The sequence below is a fragment of the Pseudopodoces humilis genome, chromosome 10, assembly GCF_049639895.1.
Source record: "Pseudopodoces humilis isolate 2021_Gansu_Grassland_sample_001 chromosome 10, ASM4963989v1, whole genome shotgun sequence".
Lineage (NCBI taxonomy): Eukaryota > Metazoa > Chordata > Aves > Passeriformes > Paridae > Pseudopodoces > Pseudopodoces humilis.
The window spans coordinates 20563282-20579796 of record NC_142209.1 but is presented as its reverse complement, the minus strand read 5'-3'; the positions used below and the strand labels follow the sequence as shown (position 1 = coordinate 20579796).

Sequence of the window (16515 nt, the reverse complement as noted above, 5' to 3'; positions counted from 1 at the left end):
TGCTGCTGATTCAGTGGTTTGGTAGGAGAGTCATCTGAGGATTAGATTCTATAAACAGCCTTTATGAAAAGATGTACTTTTTGTCAATTAATTGGCCTGGAGAATTTTGTCATTTCAATCTGTCATTGTTGAATTTTACTTTACTGCAATATTTTGAAATTAAGTCAAAGAGGAAAAGTGTCTATCTAATGCTTTTGGCAAGCTCTCTGTTAATTAATAGCTTTTTGAAGTACTAAATTTCCTTGGTTTTTATCTTAATTAACACTCTTAATTGACCTTCTGTGATCTCTAGTTTCTCCCAAAAGAATTAAAAAACAGACTTCTAAGTTCTTTTCTGCAATCAGATTGACATGCAATTGCTTGTGTAGACATCTCCTCTGCCTTCACAAACATTTTTTTCATTTTTGTTTTTTACCACTGAAGTCCCCACTGGATATAACAGTCCATTGAACCATAGAGCTAAAATTGATTGTGCACATAAAAAATCCTGGAACAATTGAATGAAGAAAAGAACTTCCTGGAATTCTGTGCTAAAATCAGAACTAAAGTGACAACAAAACTTTTACTCGATTTGAACTCACCTGCCCTGGATCACCAAGAAAATATTTTATGTTCTTCCATTTACCCCCAGTGACAGAAAGAATAAGTTTTTCCTTCATTTAGCCTAGATCAAAGCACAGTTATAGATGTCAAAGAAGATTTATTCAATTGCCAACATTTTTATGGTGCATTCTCTATCCCATCTTTTTTATATCAATTTCTTATTCTTTTTGTGAAATAGTGAAAAGTTAAAGCTGAAGAGCCCTGTCTAATTGTTTCTGTTTTAAATTAGTTTTTAATTAAAGCTTTATGTGTCACATATTATAACTCTAGCAATCCTAAAAGTGTGTTTTACTATTTTCTTCTGAAATATAGAATGCAAGACTCTTCTGTAACATGTTGTGAGAAACTGTAATCAGTTCTTTCTGCTGGAGTTTATGGAAGGCATTACTAAAAATGCAAATTCTATGTTTTGAGACTTGAAACTTTCAAGTAACTATTAATCTTGGAGCTTACTTTTATATTCTGAGATTAAATAATGACATTTTAAGCACTTAAACCTTCACTAAGAGCAAGATAAGCAAGCATATACTTCCTTTCATGCATTTTAACTAAGTTTATTCCACTGGTCTTTTCATGTCCTTAATGTTAAGCATATGCCTATGTATTTTTCTGAAATGGTGGATGGTATTTAGCAGAATGAATTACAACCAATAACTATAGTTTCTTTAAGAATACTAATAAAGTAGGAAGTATGCAAAATAAGCTTTCATTTTTAGGGTAAACAAAGTAACTTTTTGTGAGCATTGCCTTTCTATTGCTGTACATTATTACAACATTCAGCTGTAAATCATGTCTTGAAAGCTAAGCCATCTTTTTTAAAATAGTGAATTATTTTCTTCTGAGCTGTTGAGACAATTTCCTGTCCAGATCTGGTACCCCATTAATTTTATACTATTAAAAACAGTCTCTCTGAGCCCTAGGAAACAATTTGGGGATGGTTGCACACAGATATTTCACAATAGATCTGCCTACTGTAGTTCTACAGATGATGTTTAACAAACTCCTGTTTACCCGATTTTGGAATTAATATCCTCCTTCCTCCTGATTTGTGTAGTTACATAGCTTTATGCTACACATAAATGGAGGATTCTTTTATTTCCTATGTGTAAAATTTGAAATTTGAGTGCAATTACATTAACAAGAGGAACTCTTTTTCTAAAGAATCTCAAAAAACCCCTGACCAAGAAACATGTAAAACTCTCCTGTAGAGAGGGAAATTGAGTGCACAGTGTTAGCATAATAGCAAGGGCTGAGACATTACTTTGCACTACAGTTTTATGGGATGATATTTTAAAAGGTATTCAGAGATTTATGGCTTTTTAGGGACAGCTAAAATTGTTTTCACATTTCTAGTATTGCTTTCATTAGAATTTTGAAAGTATGTTTATGGCATCAGATTGAATTCTAAGGTGTTACCAAATCATCCAGAATCTCCACTGCTTAAGTATATTCCCTCATATCCCTGTGTATCTTCAGAGGAAAAAATGGGATGAATATAAGTGCTTTGGTTTAAAGTATATAATCTGTATTCTGTCACGTACTTCATCTCCCAGGGAACGTACCTGGGAACTCACTCTGCTGTTTTTATTTATCCTGCCAGTGCAGTATATAGATGAGAGGACTAAGGTCCAATGGTGTTAAAACAAGACATGAAATATTGATTAATTCTTTTTTAAAATTCCTTTTTCCTCCTGAGTATAGCAAATTTCAGATGCTACTGTCAATATAGTGCTCTCCAATAAACCTCCATTATTGGAAGGGTTCTGATCTTCATCGTGTTCTTATAAGTGGTTATTATGATTCTAAAATGCTTTGAAAGCTCAAGGCCAGTGTTTTCCTGGTGCAAGAGCAGAAAGCAAGTTAGAAGAAATGCAGCCTTTTATCATGGCAGAATGTTATTTCAAAATAACATGAATTGGATTGGGAATTCTCCCTGCTAGACAGTAGCAGAACATTCTGGTTGAAGAGATGAAGATCCTGATGGGATAGATAAATAGCTCTACATTTTCGTGGCTATCAAGGTGTCAAAAAAGAAGCACAATTCCAGTTGGTATCCACATAATGAGACATGGGTGTTTGACACCCTGGTTTGGTTTCCACTTGTCCTTCTTCAGTTTATTTATTATTTTCTCTTTATTTATTGTTTCCAGTATGATATTTACAAAAACAGCTAAACAGATTCTTAGCTGTTTCTCCAAGGGAAAGTCTATTTCAGGAAAGGCAGGGGTAGAAGTTCACACCGGCTCACCCATGAAGGATGACAGACACGGGCAAGAAAGAGAATATTTAACTATTTTCGGTGTTCCTGGACTCACCTCTGGGAATCGAGGTCATTGTTTTTCACTAAAAAAACCCCTAAGGTTTATTTAAACTGGAATGGACTGGAGTTTCTTTAGGAACGTAAAGCTCTTGGAGCTTTTCTACTATCCATAATAAAAGGTATTACACAGAGAAGGAATTTGAATCTCAGACCTGTATGTGCCAGGTAATTGTCATGATAAAAGTTGTACAAATACTTTTTCACCCATTGTCTTAAATAATATTTAGTTCAACTTGTGCAAGGAAGTAACACAGAATCTGTGCCAAAAGCCACTGATTGGTGTATTTATGCAGGAGGAGTGAGGCATCAGACTGGAACACATTCTTGCTCTAAATCAGGAAAAAACATCTGAGGTTGGTTCCTTTGTCTTACAGGGAAGTTGGGGCTTATAGGCTAGATAAATTGCAATAGGGTTTTTTTTCCACATGAAAATTTTATTCCTATCCCAGGATGAAAATGTTTTCAGATTTTGTTGGTGGCAATAACTGATTTTCACATAGGCTTACTTGGGAGTAAGCCTCTTATACAGCAAAACTTCACTGTGTGCAAGCCTTAGGCTGCTTTAGCTTAGGATGGAGAACAGACTGCTCCCTGCCATACCCAAAAGCTAAGGGCTTATAGGTGTGGCAGAAGGCTCATATATCCCCCTCCTCTCACTCACACCCAGCTCTATTAAGGTGCTCTATTAAGATGGTTTTGTGAGTTTTGTGGTACCTTTCTTTGGAAACGAGATAATTATTTTCACTGATTTCAGTCAAACTGAAAGCAGTACATGCACAAAGCTGGACTTCAACCAGTTCATAAGCAGCAAGGGCTGAGTGTGCTCTCACTAGTTGTTGAGGTTTGAAAGCAGTGAGTCTTGCATGCCCAGGTAATCTGGGTAACTCCTCTGACTCCCAGTCCCTCATTGGTAACATTTCTGTGAGCAGAGCAAACAGGATTTGGTTTGTGGTTAACAATGCATGTGTTTGCTCAGATAACCAGTCTGTGAGCCAAGTCCTTACACATGTAATTTTTCTCACTCGTGCAGGTCATACTTCCGGGCTGATTGAATATATCTAGTCATTTGAGCAGAGAATCAATCTGTCAATCTGGGCACTATCCTCTTGTGGTTTTTTCTCTCTGCTATGTTAGCTCGAAGAATCATAACACAAAATTATGTAAGGGGATATGCACAGAATTTTGGTTTTCAGAACCTTATATTAGATGGTTTTGTACCAAAATATCCTTGGAACACATTACAGTACTGTGTGAATTTTCAGGTCAAGGATAGCCCACTGCAGATTAAGATTTTGCTTGCAGAAGAAGATGGTACCTACTCAATGCACACACCACAAATTCCAACAGTACTTTGTATTTTGGTAAACTTTATCTCATTTCACAAACTCCACTAATTGCTATCTTTCAGATGTGAAATTATTTTCTGTTTTACTGGAGATGTATTATTTGACTTCAGATATTTAACATGGTATTTTTTTCTATGGACGAAAGCTGGAGGCCCCAAGCTGGGAAGAATGAGAGTATATCTATAAATAATTCAAAGTAATTGTATGGTTTTGACAGATTTTCAAGCTGCTTAATGCCTTTTGTCCCAGGCAATAGATTGTATTTCTTTGATAAAATGTTGATAATTTCTCATTGCAATTTATTTTGTGTATGTTGTATTTTTACAGAGTCCAGTCAGGTTCGTATCTCAGCACGGGTTGGTTTACCTTAATTTTGGCTATGGATGCCTGCTATGGAATTCACGTCTATGGGATGATAAATGACACCTACTGCAAGTAAGATCATAGAAACTTATTTTCATGCATCTACAATTCTGATGTCTTGTCAAAATTTCACAATTGATTTTAATATCATAAATCCAAAAAATGGATCAGGCAGTCATTTCCCAGTGTTTTGCATTGATATGACACTATTGTCAGCATATTCACTCCTGATATGGCATGTGCTGTTGATAAAATAAAAACATTTACAAAATCTAACATCAGATGTCATAAGGAACTATTTTTAATCAAAGATATTTTGCAGTTTCTGAATTAGCGGGAAACAAAGTATGCTCATATTCTTTTGATAAAATATACTTGCTTCCACTGCTAAAATAAATCTATAGAGGAAAAAACGAATATATTATTTTCTGAATACCAAATACACCTGGAAGTGAAATAAAATGATTAGCCCAGGATAGTTACCTGAAATTACATTTCACCACCATTGAGCCACCTACTTGAACTTTCTAGGTTATATATAGCTTGTTTTGAGTAGTAGAGGTTTCTAATTAGACAATAAAACAAGTCCTGTGAGCTTTATCACCATAAACTGACATAAATTCCAACCAACTGCTGTTGCTGACCTTACAGTGACAGTGGATTAATCCTATTGTCAGAAGTATAACTCTAAACACAATTTTTAAAAGTCCATGTTAAATACTTAAATCTACTGTGTATGGTAGAAAAATATAAAATGAAACTATTCTTCATGTATTCAGAAAAGCAGGAAATGTCATGAAAAATGTATGGTACTAATACATACACAGCTATTCTGTACCTAAGCTGGTCCAAGTCCTGCATGTAACCAGTCCAGTGGGTCATGAGCTCCTCAAGTCAAGCCTTGGTGCAGATTCTCATTCCACATTCTGTGTCACTCCAGTGTGAGACTCATTCCTGGCAGAACCTAAAAAATGTCACAAACAACAGAATTTGAGTCACAGCTGTTTAATTAGGATATCTTAACATTAGAGGCTGACTTTTTAGAACTTGCAGATCTCATTGATTGAGTCATCCAGATGGAATGAACAGAATGAACATATGTTGTTCTTTGTTTATGAAAACACACAGTAGGCACCCTGAGATGAGGGGTGACAGGACTAAGGTTGTCCTTAGGGAGCTCAGCCAGGCTGGCATTGCATAGTCCTGATGTAAAACCAGTCAACAGAATGATAGCACTGTTGGCAGCAGAGAAGGATGTCTCCTTAAAGCTGTGATGCTGACTGGATTACCTACTTATATTGGATGTTATTCTTATAACTGCCTTGTTCAGCCAGTTCAAGAACTAGTTGTAACAGCTGGAACTATCCAATGAGAAGACTTTCCTTAGGGAGGGAGCCTTGTGAGCTGAGTTATCACAGGTTAAACAAAATGTTCAGTGACTGTAAGAGCCAGCCCATTGACATCTTACTGACAAGATTGGTGTATGCTGAGAGATACACTGAGCTTCTTCTGCCTTAGGAAAATTCCTAGAAATTATAATGTAATGAAAGCCCTTACAGTTTAGCAATGGAGTTTAAGTGCTGACACATGGAAGGGATTTCAGATCAGTCATAGAATTGCTTAGGTTAAGAAAGACCTTTAAGATCATGAAGTTCAGTTGTTAACCCGGTACTACCAGGTCTGCACTAAACTGTGTCCCAAGTGACACATTTGCACATATTTTAAATACATCCAGGGCTGGTGAGTCAACCACTTCCCTGGGCAGCCTGTTCCAGTACTTGGCAACCCTTTTGGTGAAGAAATTTTTGCAAATATCCAGTCTGAACTTTCCATGATGCAGCTTAAAGCACTTTTCCTCATGTCCTGTCACTTGTCCCTTGGGAGTAGAGACCAACCCTGTCCTCATTTCAACCCCCCTTCAAGCAGTTGTAAAGAATGATAAGGTCCTTCCTGAGCCTCCTTTTCTCCAGAATGAGTACCCCCAGCTGCCTCAGTTGTTCTTCATGCGAGTTGAGCTCCAGACCCTTCAGCAGCTCTGTTGTCCTTCTCTGGACTCACTCCAGCACCTTAGTGTCTGTCTTGTAATGAGAGGCACAAAGCTGAACACAGGATTTGAGGTGTGGCCTCACCTCCTGAGAACAGGGCACAATCACTGCCCTGGTCCTGCTGGCCACACTATTGCTGATCCAAGCCAGGATGCTTGTATCTTGTATTCAGGTGTATTATATATTTGTGTTCTTCTTGAAAATAGTACTTAAGTATACCTTTCTTCTCCCTAGGTCAGAAGGCTTTCGTAAAGTTCCCTACCACTATTACGAGCCAGGAAGAGATGAATGTGAGGAATACTTTCTCCATGAAAATGCTCCATATGGAGGCCACAGGTTTATCACAGAAAAGAAAGTATTTGCTAAGTGGGCCAAGAAGCACACAATAATATTTACTCATCCCAACTGGACAGTGTCTTGATACTGGTTTACTTAACTCTCCCTTAACAGCATATTACAAAAATGTCTCAGTTTACAAAAGTTTTGCTTACATATGGCTGGCCTTTCTCAGCCTAGGTAACACTAAACTAAAAACCAGAAGACAAGGAGGGTGGTGGTTCAGCTGTTAAGCAAAATTAATCATCTGTGGAAGGCAGACACATTGTTTGTTATTTCTTAGGGTTTTAATCCACACTATGCACTTTATACTTTAACTGGATTTTATTTCAAGGCAGGAGCAGTTAAAGAGAGATGAGATTTCCTGTATATACAGGTGCACACAGGGAACATGGTGGTCCTTTGAACATTGTCCATCATCTCAGAGATTTAAAATCATTATTTTAGCTCATTTGCTCTACTGAAGCACTAGTTCCATTTGTGGTATCAGTAGAAATTTTTGGCAAGAGAAATGTGAGGAAAAATACAGACCTCCAAGGTCCACGAGTGAATAAATTTTAAAAAACACCTGAATATATTGATACACAATATATTGTGAGCACTTGCATATATGGTAAAATTAGAGATGAGCTAAGCATGGTTCTTGAACTGTACCCAACTCTCGAGAGAAGATACTACCTGCTCAAGACTCCTGATTAATTCATAACTTCTGAAATGCAGCTTCCTTCCACCCTGGTCAGTCTGCACCATCTGGGACTATGTAGTTTGTGCTTTTTGAAGCTGTTATCCCACAGTTCAGCTCCAACAGAATGGCACTTGGCAAAAAAGATTGTGTTTTGCTGCCCATGATGAAGCTTTGGCTGTTTTACCAAGCCTACTGTCAGTAACCAAGCTGGTGAGTTTAAAGTTGTCTCATGAATATCTCCATTTACTCCAGCTGTGCATTTGACTTGCTCCAACATCCAAATAACAGTATTTTGACAGTATTTCCCATGCAGCCATCATAATTTATTTTAGATCTCCAGTTTCTCCATCTTTAAAAACAAGGATAGTGTCTATCTACCTCACAAGGGAGTTGTGAGGACTAATTTAATTTAATTTAAAGCACTTTCCTGATGCACAATGCTCCATATCATTTATTCTTATCACAAAAACAATGGTACCTGTCATTTATTCTTGTCTGTTGGGTATTTGAAGAAAGTGACAGTGTGTCTGGCTATGATGGCAAATTGTTCTGTGCATCCGCTTTCCTACTGAGGATAATTTGCAATACTGAGTTCTATCAGCTTGCATTGCTTCAGATGAAGTTGGAAGAACTCCCCATCTCACAGTATTACCTGCACATTAAAAGACAGTTCAAGAATCTTAAAATATACTCATCTCTAGTTTAAGTATGTATTTTCAAGCTTACTGTCATGGAAAGTTTTCAACTGCAGCAGACTCATTTGTGATATGACCATAATTCAACTACACATGTGAGTTTTATTTGAACTGTATTTAAACTAATGCTTTAAGTTTAGAATGTGTCCTATGAATATCTTAACATCTGGAATGTCAGACTCAACACTGTAATAGCCAATACTGTGAACACTTGAAGGAATTATGTGTGGAACATGTCACACAGGGTTTACTCACACTACTTAAACATTAACCAACAGGAAACTTTGTATGCTTTTGTAAATCAAGAAAAGGGGAAAGTAAAAAGCTATTTTTACATGTAAGTATTTGTATACTGACTATTTCCTATTGTATATTTGTATATATAAATCTATATTTTATACGTTCATTGCATATATATTCTTCATCAACAGCTCCAACTCATAGGATAGGGAGGAAATCTCTTCACCAGTATTCCTCCTGATCATTGGTTTCTTGTTCCTGTTGGTAGGTGATTCCAAGGTGTCATCTCTGTTGCCCCTTCTATTTTCTACCAGAAATGCAGTTCTCTGATTTTATTTTTTAATATAGCTCAGCTTTCACTGCTTACTTTAGTACTCTAGGTATTCTGGTTGTCAGACAAAGGCTGGGGCCATGCTTATGGTCTTGGATTAACATCTATATTCAAACACAGGCTTTGTCACAGGTTTCTGGCATAACCTTCCTGTTTGGAAAAGGAGAACAATAGTATTTTCCTACTTCCTTCCTTGACTGACTTTTTTGAAAGCTGTTGAGATCAATATTCCCATTTTCAATTTATTTGTATAATGCTTTGAAGAAAAGGTACCCAAAGTGTCTGAAAATTACAGGCAATGCTGTGATATACAAGTAATTAAAATTGGCTGTTTCTTGTCCATGGAGTTTAAAATCAGTTGTAGACTGATACAACATGGGATGAAATCAAAAGGGGAAAAAGGGTCATGGTTGGATGAAGAGCTGTAGTAACAAAACCAGATTTATCACCATATGCATCTTTTCAGTTCAGATGGGTGGCTGGATATATGGGATGCTAATAAAAAATTGTAAGGCAGGATTTGAAATGCAGGACATGCAGAATTAGGGAGAATGTTCCACACATATTTTACAGGACAGCCTGGGAAATCTAATCATTCCCTTCAGAGAAGAGGAACTGAGAAGAACATCAGCCCAACTGAACTTCTATTTAGAAGGTTTATGGGTTAATAGGAAACTACTATGTAAGTGGGACAGACTCCCATGGAAGTGTCCTCATGAAGCAGTGTTTCTCCCCACGAGTGTTTCTCCCCAGCAAGCATTAGGGCTCTGCCTGAGTTGTGTTCAGCTGCAAGGTGGTTTTTAAGCCTGTGAAAGTTTTTAAGATAATACTTGCCAGTTCCCCATAAACGTGTTGTAAAATATGTGCTTCATTCTGAAGTTCTTTGAAGAGTGCTTGCATGCTACATGAAACACTACCACAAAGAATAGCTAAGAAAAATACAGCTCTAAGAACATCTAAATGTACACAAAATTGAGAACGCAATTAGAGTTCAGGTGTCACAGAGCAAAGTAAGTGTTGCTCTCTGCCTGGATTTGCAGTAAGAGCCAATCTACTTCAGAAACATTGCAGCAGAAACATTCATACTAGAGAAAATAAACATCAGTTCTCTTATTTAAATGAGCCTGTCTTTAGCATAAGTTAAATGCATATTTACAGGGTTTTTATTATATGAGTAAGTAACTGTGACCACTGCATTAAAGATGATTCTACAAAGAAATTACTTGCTTGAAATCTGTTAAAAACCAGCTGTGGTACTAAAGAAAGAACGTCAGTACTTGGATGTGTATAAGGGATCTTGGTGGTTCACCTGAGAGCAGTTAAGAAATCAGCTGAGAATCACTTATTAATTCTTTAAGATAAAACTACTACAGTTTACCTGAATGTAATCATGTCCTAATTGCTTATTCATTCAAGCAGTCCTATTTTAATCAGCTACTCATGAGTATAAAACAAGCAGGGAGTTTACCTGAGGTTTTCAAAATGCATTTTCATGTTGCTACTAATAGAGGAATGCTCAAAAATAGTTTGGCCTTTTTTTTTGCCATTAGTGAGCTGAATAGTCATTAGAAGTTTCTTTTAAAATGTAGGGGGGGGGAGGTTAAATAAACTTATTTTAAAGAGAGGGAATAAAAGGGCACAAATGACTTGGTTTTAATAAATGTTTAAATTTTAATATACTTTATGTTTTATGTTGCATTACCTTCTGACTTTTTGTTTCCAAAGTAGAAAGTTTAAAATAGGAGCAGAAATTTTCATTAAAAAAAATCTTTTTGACTGGCTAATTACTATTCATAGATAATTGACTGAATAAAATTAAAAAGTGTTGTTTTTTCTTTCCAAACTGACATAACAGACATCATCCCAACCTTTTCATCCCCATTAGATGTCCAGATCACATCCTTCTGCTTATACCAATGTCTCTTCTCAGAAAGAAGAAAATTAGTCTATGTATCCGGCCAAATTCCCTTTCCATCTGGGCTGGGAGGCTCCATCTGCAGTCTGCTCCTATCAGTTACATCAGTAAATGGGAAGGACTGATGGAGAGCTCTACTTAGGAGCAGATGGTGTTCCAACTTCTAAAAAATGCCCCTAAAGTGCTTTAGGCAAGGAGTACCCGTTGATCTCTCTTGGAAATACTTTACTAAAGTGTTCAGTTTCTTCAAATGCCTTTAGCTCCTGTGCAGAATAATTGTCCTACTCTCTCTAGTAGGAATTAGCAGCAATGGGAAAGCATGCCCTTTACAGGAAAAAATGGAGGCAAATTCTGTGTTATTAAATATTTCCACATAAACACCACCAGGGATGAAGAAGGCAGCCTGACACAAATTATCTGAACACTCATTGATTTAGGATTCTCTGAGGACTCTCTTCAATCAAAACTAATGGAAGTGGTTTTGGCAAGTTCATGAGTACAGCACCTACCCCAATAAAATCTTTGCACTCCTGGGTGCTAAGGTAAGCTGTGTTTTGTCTGGGAAGTACCATGTGCACATAATGCTTTGCAGAATTAATAAAGAGAAGCCCATCCAACTCTTGGAGGGCTGATGCTGGTGGTCTTCCATTATTCAGCTGCTTGTGGGCTAGACTGAAGTAGGACCCCATGCAAAGATAGCTGGTAGCAGAGCACAGATGCTCAACCAGAAGATAGGTCCAGGTAAGTAAGAATTAAATAAGTGATCCCTTGTGAATTGTGACTGGATGTTGCTCTTAATAACTAGACAATCAGAAGCACTTTACATATTGATGCTTATAATTTGCTGTCTTTTTTTCTGCATGTATGTCAGAAGAAGTGTGTCTTTAGTTGTGATCAAGCAAGCCTGGGGTTTGTTCATGATGAACCTTAGGGTACCGACAAGAGGGAAACTCGGTGTTAGTGTCAACAGGAGCTGTCTGTGGGCATTGTGATGCACTGTGAGCAACAGTCATGTATTTACTAAAAAATGTCCTCTTTTTCCTGAGTATATTTAGGTCCTTTGGGGAGGAAATGTTTCATTTTCAACAGATGTGTCTAGTTCTGTTCCTTCTTTCCTGAGAGGATGCACAGGAATGAAACTTAACCATAGAGGAGTGAAGCCAGCCACCAGATTCATACATATTTTTCTAGCTATTGTTGTGATGTATATAGCTAAAGTCTTAGGGAAGGGGAATCTTTTTGTAAACCTTGTCTGGCATAATCTACGGAAGTCTTGTGTGTCTGTTCTGAATTAGAGTCTCTTAGGCAAACCCTCTAGAAGGGGCTGAAGGAGAAAGAAAAGATCTCTCTCCACTGAAAGACAGGACTTCTGTGGGAGCCGTACTAACATGTGTGACATATCTGGGCCTTCTCCCCCAGCTTTTGTAGGTCCCCACCTAGCTGCAGCTTTGGGCCCTTTGGAGCCCCACTGGAGAAGAATTCTCCATCTGACTTATGCAGCCTGTGATCCACACAAAGCCTGCCCATCCTCCCCTTCTGTGGATAAGGAAAGTGCTGAATTCCCCCTGGGGATGCAGAGTCAGAGCAGGGACACACTTTCCTGTCAGCAGCGTGATTTGCTTGGGGCACAGTCTCACCTCAGGTGCTGAACTCAGTTTCTTGGAATGATAGGAGAGATATCACTGGTTTTTGTTATTGTTTGTACTGTTAACTCACAAAGAGTTACTATTTTATGGGTGTCTTAAACAGCTGATTTCATGTCTTTTTTAGCATTGCTAGCTGCTATTTCTGGGAATTCTTCAAAATATGCAGCTATCAGCATCTGCCACTGCTGTTCTAATTTACTGGAGAGACTGTAAACTTGAACTAATGCATGTTCTTACCATGTATTATGCATGATAGCATGTTACACATTTTATTCTTCATTATAATAAATAATGTAACTTTTGTGTAAGCTTAGTTCAAGCAGCAGAAGTAGTACTTTTCTCTCATATCACGTGTTGCCCAGAGCACTTTGCTGGAGCTCTGTGAGTGCCATTAGAAGCCGGCAGCAAACAAACTGCTGAAACCAGTCAGAAAATAATTACTAAATTTGACATTTTTCACTGAAATATCAGCAATAGTTCAGCTTGTTTTTGTGAACCTACTCTGGCATTCATAATTACAATTCTATGTTCTGTTTTAAGGAAATCTCACATCCTGACTGTAACTTGGGAATGATTTTTTTGACAGAGACGATGTTAAGAGGTTAAGAAGGACACTGATCACAAAGTTTTTATATTTATGGGAGTATCTTTTTAATGGGAATTGAACATGTAGAAGATTGGCTAAGATGTCTGCAGAGTTTTTCATAATTTTGCTACTGAAAATACTTGCTACATCTGAAGATGGTTGAATAAAAAACAAACTGTGTGCCCTGTGCCCTCCTTATACACAGACACACTCACACGCGTCTGCAAACACGAGTGTCTCTAGGGAACATCCCTTTTTTATCAGGTAGGGGCAAGTAATAACAACTAAAACTAATCTACACGGTAAATAGAGCTTATAGTACTTGTTGATTAATGTTTATTCTGTGTATGTCCAAAGCCTGCATCTGTTTTAGCAAATAATTAGCTTAGCTGGATAGGATCTGTAGCCTGAAACTGTTGGTGCTAAGGACCTGATCTTCACACTTATCTTTAGTTTGATCCCAGGGGCTGAATGCCACTAGTGATCGGAGCACATCCTTTGTTTACATCCAAAAGGAATTTGGTGCATATCCTCAGGAACACTCCATCTGCAAGCTAAAGCTCAGTTAGTGAGGCCACTGGACTGGACTGTCCCACAGGAAAGTGAAATTCCTGCTAGACCATCTTGTAACTCAGGCTTTGCATGGGTATTTTTTTCCATGGGTATTTTTCTTTCAAATTTGGGATCTGATTCCTCCTGTCAGATCATGGGAATCAAGGGCTTCTGGTTCTTCCTAAATTTACCATCCAAAAGTGCTCCATAAGTCAGGAGTGTGATATAGGACAAAGTGATCCAGCATTGGTACAGCATTGTAAGTGGTATGTTTGATGAAGTTAATGTGATTCTGCTCATGGATGTAATTTTATCCTGAACATGTGGGGTGCTTGCTAATGCATGCATTGTTTTTATATATTGCGAGACACACAAAAATTCCCTTCATCATTTTCCCAGGGTAATTTTGTTCCTGTGGCCTTCCAGTTGTATCTGTATATGTGTGCATATATGCATTTATATACAGTGTGCAAGCATTCTTCTGTTCTTAGAAAGTTGCTACTTTATGCTGCTAATGTAAACTTTTTTAGGCCGTTCATGTTACACAATTTATTACTTGTATTCTTTGGTTGCCTTTTTGTAATGCTGACAAGTGTATTGATAGCAGATACCACTGTAGACTAAGAAGACTTTCATACTATTTGTACTTACTTTGTATGTTTTCCCATGTGTTTTCTTGCTATATGTTACTTAGTTTTTGCTCCCATTTGGAGAATGTGCTTTTATGTATTTGCAAAATTGTGCCTGGATTATTTTAAAACATGAATAAATGTATACAATTTTCCAGTTGTCTGACATAATTTATGCATGATTTTGTGCAAAACACTTTTATTCTTGTTTATGTATACGCCACTAATATCTGGCAGTTCACTGAACTCAAGGAAACAAAGATATTTTTTCTTGTGTTATAAATCAGCTCTACACACTTTTTAAAAGTTTTAAGGCATCTGCCCTAAAAATATTCAATAATGTTGGGTTAACTCAGCCACAAAAGCTACACTTACAATAACTCATGATTGTATTTCTGTGTGTTAAAATACATTGCAGGCACAAGTGCACTTTGTATAAAAGGTCCATTGGATGCTGGCCATAAAGGGCACGTCCTTGCCAGAACATAGCGGTCTCAGGGTGACGCCACTGAAGCCCCAGGAGTGGACACTGAGCACATGCTCGAAAGAGCTGTGTAAGTTTGAAGGGCTGGGGGAGAGATCACATTTCAGGAAAAGGTGCAAACCTCTACTTGGAGCTACAGTGTTGACAAAAATGTGAGGAGGACCTACATAATTTTTGTTCCCCAGTGGACCCCATGGTGCTAAGGGAGGAAGTGAACTAGAACTCATTCAGCCTCTGCACTCTAATTTATCTTTTTTTCCTGTTCCCTGCTAAGAACATGATTAACAAGCAACAGCTTTGATCTGTAAATCTTAACTTGGTCTGTATGTGCTGAAGTAAACATATGTAGAGTAGTTGGGTTTGTGAGAGATTCTGAGTTTATCTGTCAGCACTGGCATATGTAATGCAGCAGCTGTTACCACCTAATTTTGGGCCAGATTCTGGTATATACCACTTTGAACTGGGCTATTTTGTCAGCTACCAGAGTAAAGGAAATGAAAAAAATATTTCTATGATAGGAATAAATAAAGGGAGGAAATGCCTTTTACATTCTCAGCTTTGAGGGTCCTTCAAGTCTGATATGCTGCCAAGGGGCTTGTTAAGAATTTGCGTGTTACTTTTTCAGGCATACTCTTTGCATAAACCATAATGCTCACTTCAGAACTATTACAGTGTGAGCTCTGAATGCGTATTAGTAGCATGATGTAATATGGATTTGTTTCATCCTTTTTCCATGCACGATGGTTGGATATATTACTCTTGAAGTACATCCAGACATGATAGTAGTGACATAGGATGTGCAGGTGAGTTTATTTGACTATTTGTCATAGGACCAGATAATCAAGTAAAAGATAGTTTAATTGTTGAATTAGCCCACTTAGAGCTTTCAAACCCCCATAGAATAGCCAGCCTAGACTCCTGAAGCTTTTTCTCCTGCAGCTTTACATTTGGATCTTATTTTATTAGTTTGCACCAGATCACCCAGTAATAATTGTCAACAGTCTCAATGATATTTTCTTTTTATTACCAATTTCTTCCATAATGACTGAGTCTTCTGTTAACCTTTGTGTTTTCCTCTAAATTGCTGATAAAATGGTGAACTGGTGTATGCCCAGAAAGCTATCCCAGCAGAATACCTGTTCTGTGATCATTCCCCATTCAAATTTCCATTTTGAAATGTCAGTTAACCAGTTTTCCATTCCTTTAATGTGAGACATGTCAATTTTGTATTATCATGTTTTCTTAACTCAAATGTCATGAATACCACATCAAATGTCATATAGAATCAAATTGTATCAACAGTGTTGTCTTTCACTTGTACTCACAATTGGAAAAAAAGCCAGCAAATGTGTTTGACAGTATCTGTTTTCCATATTGCACTTAGTTTGGCATTTAGCATATTTCTCCTCTTTAATTAGTTAGTAATTGAGTCCCCTGTCAGCCATTCCATTACTTTACTCCAGATCAATTTCAGACTGACAGGACTGTAATTATCTAGGTCATTAAGTTTATCCTTCTTAAATATTAACACAACATACGTTTTCTTCCAGTTTTCTGGAACCTTCCCAATTGTTCCAAGACTTAGCAAAAAGCAGTAATAATAATAGAGATTTTGCAGTCAGCTCTTGAATAACTCTTGGATACAAGTTATCTGAAGTTTCCTACACAAGTGTTTTCTTACTTCAATAGCTTCCATTTAATTTTTTCCTTTTTTTTGTTTATTTTTTGCTGTTGCCTGG

At 37.4% G+C, this 16515-nt stretch overlaps 1 protein-coding gene across 1 annotated transcript in view; it reads left to right on the top strand.

The window, feature by feature from the left end:
• Positions 1-14341, top strand: part of ST6GALNAC3 (ST6 N-acetylgalactosaminide alpha-2,6-sialyltransferase 3) — a 218304-nt gene extending 203963 nt beyond the window's left edge. Inside the window, exons 4-5 of the mRNA XM_005521051.3 lie at positions 4597-4704; positions 6912-14341. Of these exons, the coding sequence (XP_005521108.1) occupies positions 4597-4704; positions 6912-7098 (295 nt within the window). The 3' untranslated portion in view covers positions 7099-14341. The remainder of the gene's footprint in view (positions 1-4596; positions 4705-6911) is intronic.
• The last annotated feature ends 2174 nt before the right edge of the window (positions 14342-16515 follow it).